Source organism: Budorcas taxicolor, chromosome 6 (genome assembly GCF_023091745.1).
Source record: "Budorcas taxicolor isolate Tak-1 chromosome 6, Takin1.1, whole genome shotgun sequence".
Lineage (NCBI taxonomy): Eukaryota > Metazoa > Chordata > Mammalia > Artiodactyla > Bovidae > Budorcas > Budorcas taxicolor.
In genome coordinates this window covers 61864993-61878492 of record NC_068915.1, presented here as the reverse complement: position 1 = coordinate 61878492, position 13500 = coordinate 61864993, and the positions used below count along the sequence as shown (strand labels likewise).

At 39.8% G+C, this 13500-nt stretch overlaps 1 protein-coding gene across 1 annotated transcript in view; it reads left to right on the top strand.

The window, feature by feature from the left end:
- Nucleotides 1-13500, top strand: part of ATP8A1 (ATPase phospholipid transporting 8A1) — a 226498-nt gene that overhangs the window by 26355 nt on the left and 186643 nt on the right. Inside the window, exons 2-4 of the mRNA XM_052641830.1 lie at nucleotides 6774-6888; nucleotides 8564-8663; nucleotides 10086-10184. Coding sequence (XP_052497790.1) covers nucleotides 6774-6888; nucleotides 8564-8663; nucleotides 10086-10184 — 314 coding nt within the window. The remainder of the gene's footprint in view (nucleotides 1-6773; nucleotides 6889-8563; nucleotides 8664-10085; nucleotides 10185-13500) is intronic.

Here is a 13500-nt window from a genome sequence, read left to right as displayed (position 1 = left end):
TCATTTAGTCTGCACAAAACCCTGTGAAAGAAGGTAGGCAGTCAGAGCTAAGTAATCCATCTAAGGTAACCATATCTCATAACTAGGGACCTAAACCATCTCTCTGACTCCACGGTATGTGCCTCCAAGCACTATAATGCCTTCCTTGATTAGACTGTATTTCTGTTATTATTGCTGAACTTGATATAATTAGAAAAAGATGTGTGCTATCTAAGGCTAGAGTTTTCTGACTGCAAAGAGAATTCTATGAAGTGGTTAATCACTTGGTGTATTTAAAGTCCTAAATTTCTTTCCAGTCTTGGGCTTTGGTTTGGAGCATCAGACAGTGGGTACATGTGACATTAAACAGGATGAAAGGATGGTAGACATGGAGAGGCTGTGAGGGGCAGACCAGCTCCACCGCACAAAAAGTGCCAAGTATAATCCACTTCATCCCTGTCATCACGGTCTCACCCACTCCTCATCGTCTTACTGAATTAACTTGGCCTCAAAACGATCTTCCTACCTAAAACTTTTCTGTGGTTTCCTACCACACGAAGGATATAAATTCAAGTTCCTTATTGTTTCTGCCAGTCTGGCTCTGTCCCTTCGTGTTTGATGGCTCCCCCTGTCCACAACCACTGGTCCTCCTGTTTCTGGAAATGCCAAGGCTATGCTTGCCTCCTTGGCTTTGTTCCTGCTCTTCCCTGGTTTGGTTCACACTGTCTTATTTTTTCTCATTGAGGGCTCAGCTCAGCCTCTGCTTGGAGAGGCCTTCCCTTGCTGCTCAGTAGAAAGCTCCAGTAGCAGTAATGACAACAGCAACAACAGTGAGAACAGCTAGTAGTTACTGAGCTCTTCTTATTGAGTGCAAAGCATTGCTCTCTATACCTATAAACTGCCATGTCCTTCACAACCCTCCTTTGAGGTGGGTATTATTATCAAGTCCATTATATTGATGGTGAAACTGAGGCACAGAGAGTTCTGTCCATCATTTGTCAATCACCTGTTTTACTTCCTTCATCCTACATATCATGATCTATAGTTATTTTGCTTTCTTCTTGAAAGTAAGTTCCTAAGAGAAGGGAACCTTCTTTTAAGCTGTTTCTTAAGCTTTTTTTTAAAAAAAAAAAAAAAGTGCCTGGCTCATCGTAGGCCCTTAACTATGTTGAATGAATGAATGAACAAATTGGGTCATGATGTTTATGACAAGAAATGGAAATTTTCAGAGATGTGCTTTTGCTGTAATTGTGTGAGAGGGTGCAAAGTCTTTCACCTTAGCTGTTAAGCATTCTTCTTCTCTTCTCAATATACTGTGTGCATTTAAGCACATGACGGTATATCTGGGCAGAGGAAGAAAGGAAAACTAGGTGTCAACATACTTGGTCACGCAGTAGACACTGGTCAGTGGGTGGGTGCCAGGTGGGTGCTGGCAACAGATGATAGTCACTACTTATCTTTTCAAATGTGGAGACTCACCTGGGAGTACAAAGCACCATTTGACTCTGTGCCTGTGTTCCGGCTGCTGATTATGTAAAGCAGCTGTTACTCTAAAACATCTGCCTCAAGTAGGGAGATTGTTATTTTAATTTCCCTGTTCATCTGAACAAATGAGGTATTCACTGTTTTCTTCTTGGTGCTCAGCAGATTCTAATTTCACAGGATTTTAATGCCGAAAGAGAGTGTCAGATTACAGTGAGTCCCTACATAGGAACAAATTCTGTTTGGAGAGAGTGCTCGTAAGTTCAGTTTGCTCATAGGGCTGAAGAAGGTAGTCGGGCATACAGTACTGTACTGTAATAGGTTTATAATACATTCACATCTTTGAAATTTTGCAACTTGAGGGTTCATATGTAGGGGACTTACTGTATTTGCTTACATTTCTCATTTTACAAGGAAAGGCAATAGCCCCTAGGGATTATGTGCACAGGATCACGTAAGTCCTTAGTGGAAGAACTAGAGCTCACCTCACAACTACTGAGTGAGTTTAATAATAAATGCTGTCAGGGGAGGATGAACCAAGCGTTCACTTCGGGGCCATGATTGAGATGCTGTCCCACAATCATCTTATGTTTTCTTAATAATGAAAATTATTCTTCAAAATTGAAGTAGTCTGCAGGAGGTTGTTGCTTCTATGTCCTTATTTAGTAATACAAAGTAATATCTAGTACATTTCAGTAACTAAAAATCATGTGTGACTCTGTTTCCTTATACTGAAATTACTGATCCTTCAAAAGTCTTGAAGTAGCATTTGGTCATTTTATAACCAAGAATGCGGAATTTGGTCTAGTAAAATCCCCAGGTTGATATGTGCTTAGGAAATACTAAGTAATTTTATCATTAATTGAAATAAACTATAATTCAGAAAACAACTGCTTTTCTGCTGGGGGAAATAATCAGTTAGGATATTGAAAACACAAAATATGAAATGTTCAGCATATCCAGAATTCTGAACTAGAGAATCATTGTCTATACTGTTTGGCTTTTCCTTTATTTCAATAAAAGCTGGCCCAGAGTAGTTTATTTGGGGAGACTGGTTTGATTCTTGCTGGTCTTAAATGGGAAGAGAATTTGAAAAAGAATATATGCGTGTATAATATATGTATAACTGAATAACTTCACTATACGCCTGAATTGTTAATCAACTTTGCACCAATATAAAGTAAAAATTGTTTTAAATAGTAAAACTAAAGGAAAACAAAAAGACATTGTAAACTTTGGGGAGGATCACATCAAAATAAGCTGAGGTATTTCAGAAGCCACTATCGAGCCCTTGCTCATTTGTAATCCTTTAAGAGTTAGCTATGTGAAGGTGGCTGCAGAGGTTTGCCCTGTAGAACTGTTAGTGTCAGAAGAGTAATGATGCTTTAGTGGAGGTCCCATGCCTGACTGACACTGAGGACAGTGGGGCAAATGCCTGAGTGATTCTCCTGGAGAATCCAAAATGTGAAAAAGGACTGTGTATTTGGTGGCATGGTCATCATTGGCTTGTGTACATGGGGGCCGTGTTGAGTTGCTCCCAACTTGCAAAGGGGAAAATGAGCTCGCCTTCTTTTTCTGTGTAAGATCGACACTTGTTAGGAGCAGAGTTCTCTGCACGAGGGGCACATTTGTTCCTAGGCCTGCAGGTTTTGATGGTAATCCCACTGGCAGATTAAATGTCAGTTTGAATTTGGAGATGGAGATGGTCTGGAAGAGTGAGTCATGGAGTTAAAAAACTGGCAGTACTCTCCTTAGCTCTTTGGAGGAGAGGAGACGCGTTGGCCGACAGATCTGGTATCCTAGCCCCATTGCCAAGGTATTCTGACAGGCTGTGAATTTTTTGGTCCTACAGTGCATTGACCCCCGTTGGGGAGGTGAGTGCATCAAGCCGTGCTGGCTGAACACCATTTGGCTCATGTCATCTAGCTACCAGTAGGTTGTTTCATATACTCACCAGACACCATCACTTGGTCATTGGACTTTCTGCATAGGCCAACAGGGGGAGAGTTCAACTGATTGTGGGACTTCAATTACTCTAGCTCCTATGGCAATTATTTCTCATCATAAACTTACTAATTGTCATTTTGAATTTATGAGTCAGTCTTATAGGCTTGTATAACCTGTGTCTACATCTAAGACAAAGATCTGTTTTTGATATATTGTTAAATATGTTTTTTGCTCATCTATTAGTTCTTCAGATATGGAGTACTTACTCTAAGCCATGGATATGCTATTTAGAAAACTCTCAGTGAAACAGGGGAAGCAGATGCAATAACAATTACAGAGTAAGGAGTGATACCTAACTCCTCAGCTGAGAATATCCAGTTATGTAAAGTAAGTACAACTAGAGAATATCAGTTCAGGACAGAGTGGAGAGCTAGTTTTCTGAGGCTCTTTGTCTAGCAAGGTACCATCAACTGTACACTATGGTCTTTGTGCTGTCTTCAGGGAAAATCTAATGAAAGATTTTTAAAACTTTTAATATTGCTGTGTCTCTATTTGATAATCCATAACTTGGTCTGTTCCGGCTGCTATAACACAATACCATAGACTAGCTAGTTTGTGAATAACAAATTTATTTCTCACAATTCTGGAGGGTGTGTGTGTGTGTGTGTGTGTGTGTGTGTGTGTGTGTGTGTTAGTCTTTCAGACATGTCTGACTCATTGCGATCCCATGACTATAGCCCACCAGGTTCCCCTGTCCATGGAATTCTCCAGACAAGAATACTGGAGTGGGTTGTCATTTCCTACTTCAGAGGATCTTCCCAACCCTGGGATCGAACCTGGATCTCCTGCACTGCAGGCAGATTTTCTACCGTCTGAGCCAGTAGGGAAGCCCTTTATGGAGGCTGGGAAATCGAAAATCAAGGCACTAGCAGATCTGGTGTCTGGTGAGGGCCCACCTTCTGGTTAATACAGGATCATCTTCTTGCTGTGTCCTCACAAGTGGAGGGGGTAGGGGATCTCTCTGGGCTTCTTTTACAAGGGTAACTTTTAACTCTTATTATGGTCCCACCATCATCTTGAAAAAGTTTCTCCTCCTGATAACATCACATCCAGGGTTAGGGTTTCAAACTATGAGTGTTTGGAGAAGACAATCCCTATATGAAATTTTGATTGTATACACTAGGGAGAAAAATCCACTATGTTTAAAACATGGCATAGTGACTGATAATTATTAACTGTGTGACCATGGATGGGCAAAGCTACTAATAAGTCTAAAACTGTACCATGAGCATGACAGTATCTGATTTGGAACCATGTGACCTCCAGAGTGATGAGTATACAATGTAATTGTCATATTGTATCTCTCTATGTAGAAAGCTTTCAGTGGCTCACTGCCAACCAGAGGATGCCACCCACACTTCTTGACAAGCCTGAGAGGTCCTTTGAAACCTGGCCTCCGTGCTTCTTCAGCGCCATGTCTCACCGGTCTTTACTTTGCCCTTTGTGAATTCTTCAGCAGCTTTGTCCTGTTTGCACTGATCTGCACACATGATGCTGTTTCTCTCCCTCCTGGTCCTTATGCTACGTTCCCTCCACTTTGTAGGAAGCCCAAAATGTTTTCTGGTTTCACAGAGTAACAAAGGCTTCCCTGGTGGTTCAGACGGTAAAGAACTGCTTGCAATGTGGAAGACCCAGGTTCGAACCCTGAGTTGGAAAGGTCCCCTGGAGAAGGGAAAGACTACCCACTCCAGTATTCTTGCCTGGAGAATCCCATGGACAGAGGAGCCTGGGAGCTACGGTCCATGTGGTCACAAAGAGTGGGACACAACTGAGCAATTAACACTAGAGTAACAAAGCCCCACTGGCAAGCTTTTATTGCCGAGTAGTTACCAGCACTTAACTGTGATTGGTACTTTATCAGTGGGTGGAGAGGAATTGACTTGCTCTCAAAATGGCCTCCTAACCACTCCTTTGTCCTTAGGTTTTTATTCAGCAAACAATTATTAGGTACTTGCTGTTTGCTGGTACTGGTGTTAGAAGATGAGTGACAAGCCAGTAATTGCCCTGGGGAGTTGCATTCTGAACGAGGAGGCGGCCTCAAGGGACAGGGAGGTACAGAGGCCTGTGGGAACACAGGGAGGGCTCGCTGCGTTTAACACAAAGAATACTTCAGAAGAGACCTCCCATTGGCAGGGCTTTTGGGAGGAGTTGGCACTGGCGAGGCAGAAGAGAGAAAAGTGGGTTTTTGAGATAAAGTATTGTTGGCAACTCTTTCCAGGAAAGGAGTAAGGGACCGATTTAATTCAGTCTTATTTATTTCTCACTAGAGAGTAAAATAAGTAGTTTAATTTTTTCCTGCTCTGCTCTTAGCTGTGTGTAAGAGTGTTGTCAACATTGCAGCAAGATGTTACCCAGTTGAAATTGCCTGTATCTATTTACATTGTTTTAGTGACTGTGGGGTAACTGAAGATAATCTTAAGAAACTTAAATTCACCTGTGAACATAAATTCTAATTACTGGAAAGATTAAGATGATCATAGTGAGTTAGATCATTGTGGTGGTTACCTGTTTAAGCCTTACTGTTCATCTTTGTCTCTGTCTTTATCCACAAAGAACAAAAACCAGAAATGCATTAAATGGTATGTTTAAAATTTCAGAATGTATTGTCATTACCTCTGTGTTGTTAGTCTTGTCTAAAACTATAAACCATTTTAGAATTTTGTGCTGTTTTGGACATGTTTATATGTAATGAAAGAACTAAGTTGAACATTTCTGGGGAAGAGTACAAATTAAAAATGGATGTTACTGTTTTTGAATTGGGTCAGCTTTGACATGACTCTTAAATGCTGCCTTTTATTAATAAATGTAGTAGAAATGTTCAATGTGGGAGGGGGTTTCTTTTTATTAAAACAGAAACACATCAATAAAGGGGGAGCATATGGGCTTCCCCAATAGCTTAAATGGTAAAGAATCCACCCGCAATACAGGAGACCCTGGTTTGATTCCTGAGTCAGGAAGATCCTCTGGGGAAGGGATAGGCTACCCACTCCAGTATTCTTGGGCTTCCCTTGTGGCTCAGCTGGTAAAGAATCTGCCTGTAGTGCAGGAGACCTGGGTTCGACCCCTGGGTTGGGAAGATCCTCTGGAGAAGGGAAAGGCTACCCACTCCAGTATTCTGGCCTGGAGAATTGCATGGACTGTATAGCCCATGGTGTGGCAAAGAGTTGGACATGACTGAGTGACTTACACTTTCATATAGCTTTTAACAGATTTTAGGCTCTATGATAGTTAGGAAATGTGGTTTTGGTCTGGATAATACAATGAAGCATTTCTTATCAAATAAGAAGAGTCTCTCTCTCTCTAAGGTTATGAGAAGACGGATGATGTTTCGGAGAAGACATCACTGGCTGACCAGGAGGAAATAAGGACTATATTCATCAACCAGCCCCAGCTGACAAAATTCTGCAATAACCATGTCAGGTAGGAACTACCAGAGAATGATTGGGACCAGCCAGCACAACAGAACTTGGGTGGGCATCTCCCTGGCTCGGCTGAAATGAAAATACTTGCAAGGAGCTTTCATTAAATCAGTTTAATATTTAACAGTGTTTCTCTATCTTCTAGCCAATAAAGAGATGTTAATAAGAATCTAGAAGTAGGAAAGAGCATAAAGGCTAAGCAGCCATATGCTGCCGATTCTATTTATAGTATCTGAGTAATGGAAGCAGTTCATGGGTAGGTGTGTTTGTCTTAAACCTGTTAATAGACCTGTGAACTATTGTTTTTGATGAACAGGTTTTCACCTTTTAAAATAAGTCTTTGCAATTCTCTTAGAACTCCTTTGCGTTAAATAGTCTTTAAATATTGACTTTTGATGCTCGCAAAATTTAGTGTGGTGTCCAGGAACGCAGGGTGTGAGAATTCCTTCACTGTTCTATTTTCCTTCCAACAGTATGTAAAAGTATACCTCTTAGAAACACTGTTCACTGAGTGGCTCCTGGAACCAAGTGAATGCCACCCCCCATCACTACCACATGCCAGCCCAGTGGTTTCCTGGTGGCAGAACTCCTAGATTTGTGACATGGCCATTTAAAATTAATGTTTACACCTTCAAATTCTAGAGTAACTTTTCTGAGCTTGTGTTATGTGGTTAATCTTCTATTTAATTAACAAGAGGAAGATTGGATGTTTCTGAGGCCTAAATGATGGTATCTGCCTGATTATGGACACACCTGATGTGTTCAGTGTGGAGTCCTATTCAAGTTTCTAGAGCAGCAGTGAAGAAAATTCAGACTCCCAGAAAACTCCCTGTTTCACTGAAGCGGTCCAGGGAAGCCATCTCGATGTTATATTTCTGGTCCTGCTCAAATTGTTGATTTTGGAGGGCAAGATTTTATTTTCTATTAACACATTATACACTATCTTAGCTAAAGTTGCTCTTCTTTGTAAGCCATTGCTAGTAATGAGAACAAGGGGATTGGCCAAAGAGAACAAAAGAAACTATGCAGAAAATTAAACTCTTACTACTTAGACAATTCCTTTTGTTACTGAGTCTCAGCTTGTGCTCCTTGCCTCAGGACAAGCCAGTAACAGAAAGACAGGTGGTTGAAAAAGGAATGATGACTTTATTCAGAAAATCAGCAACTGAAATGGTAGGCTCCTGCCCTCACAGAGAACCGTCTTGCCTGAGTTAGAATTCAGGAGGCTTTTATACTGAAAGTGGAGGGAGTTAAAGTCAGATACTTCCTGGTTCCCATCATCCTCAGAGAGGATGTGTTAATTTCTTCTTGCAGGCATTTACAAGTGGTCATGGTCAGGATGTTTCCTGTGAGCTAAACAAAGGTATTTTAGCTTAGTGCTCATTACCTAGGAGGTAGGGTTCAAAGAGACAGGCCATAATGCATCATTTAAGCTTATAGGAAACATCCCTTTAGTGATTAACTTGTAATATTGTAATTGAAAACAAAAGATTCTTTCTTATTACACTTTCACTCCTTTTCACTGAGGTTAATGACCATTTGCAGTAGTCTTCTGGTTTAAAACAAAGGGCAGTTATTCATCATCTAATTTTTTATATGGTGATAATAGAATTTTGTAAATGTGGGTGCTATTTGTGGAGTAAAGTTTTATGCTACTTTTCATTTTTGTTTTCTAGCACTGCAAAATACAACATAATCACATTCCTTCCAAGATTTCTCTACTCTCAGTTCAGAAGAGCCGCTAATTCATTTTTTCTCTTTATTGCACTGCTCCAGGTAAAGTCATGTTGTAAAACCTTAGCTCAGAGTAATGTGTCAGATATTAATAAATGTGTTTCTTAAGCCCATAACCAGTCTTCTGAAGCTTATCCAAATGCAGAGAGATAAGCTGGTTTGGGTGGGCATTTCTGGCTCCTGCTGTAAGCCAAGTCAGAATACTGCTGCTACCTCTTCAAGCCTTTTGATTCATTGTCATCAGCTTATTTTAAAGTGAAGTAAAGTAAAGTAGTACGGCAAGGACTTTTCATTGTGGATGGTGAAGAGGGATAGGATTTTTTCTCAAAATAGTCATTTATTTTAGGAACAGCAGTATTGTCAATTAAGAACTTTAGAATGCAAAAGTTCCATTTTAAAGCTTTTTTTGTTTTGAACTTGGGTTAGTTGTAATCAGAAAGAAAGGTTTATTTTATTAAAAAGTACTATATGTTCATGTAAAAAGAGTAAGAAAATACAACAAAGCATAAAGAAAAAATTGAACCTCTATTATTTCATCACCAAGAAAACAAAGCTACTCTCTTAAAATTTGGGTGTGTATCCTTCTGGTCTTTTTTTTTTTTCCTATCCCAAGCATTGTTAATTGACTTACAAAAGGGGGATTGTAAAGTATATCTATTTTATTATCTGCTTACCCATATAGTAATATATGGATATTTTTTTCCATATAATTCATTGTATTTCTAAAATACCATTGTTAATGGTTTATGAAATTTTATTGGCTTGGTCAAAAAGTTTGTTCAGGGTTTTCCATAAGGTGTTATGGAAAAATCCGAACGAACTTTTTGGCCAACCTGACTGGAGAAGACGCTTGAGAGTCCCGTGGACTGCAAGGAGATCCAACCAGTCCATCCTAAAGGAAACTAGTCCTGGGTGTTCATTGGAAGGACTGATGCTGAGGCTGAAACTCCAATACTTTGGCCACCTCATGCAAAGAGTTGACTCATTGGAAAAGACCCTGATGCTGGGAGGGATTGGGGGCAGGAGGAGAAGGGGACGACAGAGGATGAGATGGCTGGATGGCATCGCTGCCTCTATGGCCATGAGTTTGGGTAAACTCTGGGAGTTGGTGATGGACAGGGAGGCCTGGCATGCTGCAATTCATGGGGTCGCAAAGAGTCGGACACGACTGAGCGACTGAACTGAACTGAATATTGAATGCATATGCTGTAATTTAGTTAACCAGTCCCCCTTAGGAGGTGTTAGTCCTACACACGACTGCTTCCATGAAACTAATATACTCTCTTCCAGCTGCTTATTCGATTCGAGCAAATTGCCTCACCTGGTGTTAGTCCGCCAAGTTAGTAAAATCGATGAAGTGTATTTTAAGAAGCATTAAGACTTTTTTGTTTTCAAATGTATTATAAACTTGCTAGTTTTACTGAATTTCTCTTCCATTTTTATTTATTTTTTTCCTTCAAATAGCAAATACCTGATGTATCACCAACAGGTCGCTATACAACACTGGTTCCTCTCTTATTTATTTTGGCTGTGGCAGCTATCAAAGAGATAATAGAAGATATTGTAAGTACTTGTTTTTTTCATAAATGTAACACTGTTATTTTATGTACATATTTTAAAATATCAATTTCTTCCTAAGTGTTTTATTCTTGATACAGGCTGTTTAAAATAGTCATTCATCTTAAAAGTGTTTAAGATAATGCTCCCATTCCTGGAGTTAATTCCTCTTGATTTCTATAGGATTTATACTGCAGAATGCTTGTTACAGTGATCTTTTAAGTTTGTGTCTTTGTGATGAAATAAATTAATTTGAATGTAGTAATTAGCTTGGAGAGAAAATTATATTTGAACATTATTTTCAAGTATGCTCAGTTTCAATTTGAAGGTTATTTCAAGTTAAAACACCATAACCTCTAAGTCATCTAAAGGTAAAAAGTGTTTTATATTTTTTTATTTTTCCATTTTCCATAGTTTTCACCTCATTAAACACCTTTGATTCTTTTTTATCTTTTTTTTTTAACTAGTTCTCAGTTTCCTTTTAGTAAGGAAAGTAACAGCAAATTTGCTATTTTTATTATTTTGTAGTAGTAAAGAAAAGGGGAAGTAAGTCAGTTTCCCCTTGATAAAATAAGTTGCCCAAGATAAAATTAGGCTTTTCTTTTTCCTCTGTTTCACCATTATTTTAGCTACTTCAGTTGAGGAAGCTAGTGTTTTTTTGTTTTTGTTTTTTTTCCTATGCCCTTTAAATACATTGGCTGTCTGAAATGACCATCTGTCAAGCCTTAGGCAAGTCAGATGGTAAAATGAAGAAAGGCTGAGACATTCTTTAGAAAGCTCCAATGTAAAGTTGTACAAATATTGATATTATTTTGTAAAGAATCAAATTGGGATCTCATGAAGAACACATGAGCTGTAGCATTGTTAGGCCAATTAGAAATGGGTCAACTGACCACAGAGATCAGCAGCCTCAAAAACGTCCAAGTATCTAGGAGTACAAACAGAGGTTGTATGTGTGCGTGCGCCTGCGTACAAACCATCATGATCTCTAGTTGAAAATGGCTTACTTACTGTGACCACTAGCTGAAGATTCATGAGACTCTCTTCTTGCCTGTATCATTCTGCGCAGTCTTACACTCCTTGACTTGCACTTGGCAGTCCTTGAGAATTGGTCTTTAATACAATTGTCTTTCTTTGCCCTCCCCTTTCTTCCTCTGTTTAGCCTAATTTTCATTGAGTACCTCTTATTTGCTAGGTATTGTGCTGTTGTTTTTGCATTTTTTTTTCATTTAATTCCTTCAGTGACTTTGAAAGCTAGATTTTAGCTTCATTTTAAAGTTCAAAAAGCCAAAGCTTAGAGAGGGTGTGTAACTTGTGCAAGAAACTGTTAAAATCGGAATTCCATCCTATCCTATGCTTTTCCTCTGTATTAGTGTGGTGAGTCACCAACAATAATAATGACAACATTTATTTAGCTTCAGGGAGATGGGGGAGACGTGGGTTCAGTCCCTAAGCTGGGAAGATCTCCTGGAGGAGGAAATGGCAATCCACTCCAGTATTCTTGCCTGAAGAATGCCCTGGACAGAGGAGCCTGGCAGGTGATGGTCCAGGGGGTCACAGAGAGTCTAGCATGACAGAGCCCACACTACAGACATAACCTCCTTCGAAAGATTAATGCTGTTTTATAGATTAGGGAGAGGAGGCACAGAGGGGTAGGGTAACTTGCTCAGGGTCACAGGGCTAATAACTGAGACTGTCAGAAATCAAATAAGACAGTTTGCTTCCAACGAGCTCTTCCTTATAATCACTGCTATAAGCTACTTTTCCTTTTTTTCCCCCCTTTTCTCTAGAAAAACTGCAAGTTCTCTAGCTATTGTTTCTAGTATCCCTTTCTATGAAAATATATGGTAAATAAAATGGTAGGCAAGAAATCTGTTTGCTTGTTTTTAACAGAACTCTTATTGGCATAGCGTAATAATTGGGTACTCTTGGGAAGCAGCTAACCAGGCAATTCCTGAAGGGTGTAATAATAGTTTTGTGGGCAAAAAGAGCCTCATGTGAAGTAGTTTTCCAGTAAAAGCATTTTTAAGAAATTGACTAAAAATGTTCTGTAGGAGTGGTTTAATAAGTTTATATCAACCTGTAAGGTAATAGGAAGATTGAAGTGTTACTTTCTAGAGAAGGAAAAGCAATCAAATAATAGTCTAGATAGTTGGACAGAGTATCTTTATCAGTAATTATTAATACATTCATTTGTTCATTCATTCAGCAAAAATGTATGAAGCAGTGCTTAGATGCCAGGCATTCATTAGGATTTGTATTCGGATGTGTTAAACTTTTGCTGCAGTGATAAATCATGTCCCAAATGTCAGTGTCTTTAACATAAGTTGATTTTTCATGTACTTGAAGACACTGCAGGTTTTTGTCCAGGAGGAAGGAAGGGAGGGGAGCCCACTGTTCATGTAGCCACTTAGGAATGCAGCTGAATCAGGGCTCTGCTTTGGGGGATATCAGTGGTCACCAGAGCAGAGAAGGAGAGAGAACAGAGGGCCTCACTTGTACATTTTGGCCCAGAAATGGCACATATCTCATCTGCTTACAGCATGATATTAGAACAATATACTGCAAAAGAGGGCTGTAATCTCAGTGTCTGTAGATATTTGTGGTTGTTTAGTCACTAAGTCATTTTCAACTTTTGAGACCCCATGGACTGCAGCCCGCCAGGCTCCTCTGTCCATGGGATTTTTCAAGCAAGACTACTGCAGTGGGTTGCCATTTCCTCTTCCAGAGGATCGTCCCAACCCAGGGATCCAACCCACATCTCAAACCCGCATGTTCTGCAATGCAGGTGGATTCTTTACTGCTGAGCCACCAGGTAAGCCCTGCCCATGGAGACAGAGGAGAACTAGATATTGGGCTTCCCTGGTAGCTCAACTGACAAAGAATCCGCCTGCCATGCAAGAGACTCCAGTTCGATTCCTGGGTCCAGAAGATCCCCTGGAGAAAGGAATGGCTATGCACTCCAGCACTCTTGCCTAGAAAACTCCATGGACAGAGAAGCCTGGCAGCCTGCAGTTCATGAGTTCCCAAGAAGTTGGAAATGACTGGCAATTAACGCTTTTGTTAACAGTTAGTATGAAAACAAAGTATCTTAGATTAAGTGGTGTTGTAAAGATAAAGAAATATAGAAAAATGAACTCAATATATATTTAAGAATAAAATTGACAAGATATTACCATCTGACATTCTGCATATCCTATTTGTTTTATTACTGCTTCATCTCCGACCACTAGTGTGTAAGTTCCCTGAGTGCAAGAGTTTTGTCTTTTGTTCATTGCCATATCAGCAGTAGTGATAGGATCTGATACAGTGCTTTGCCAAC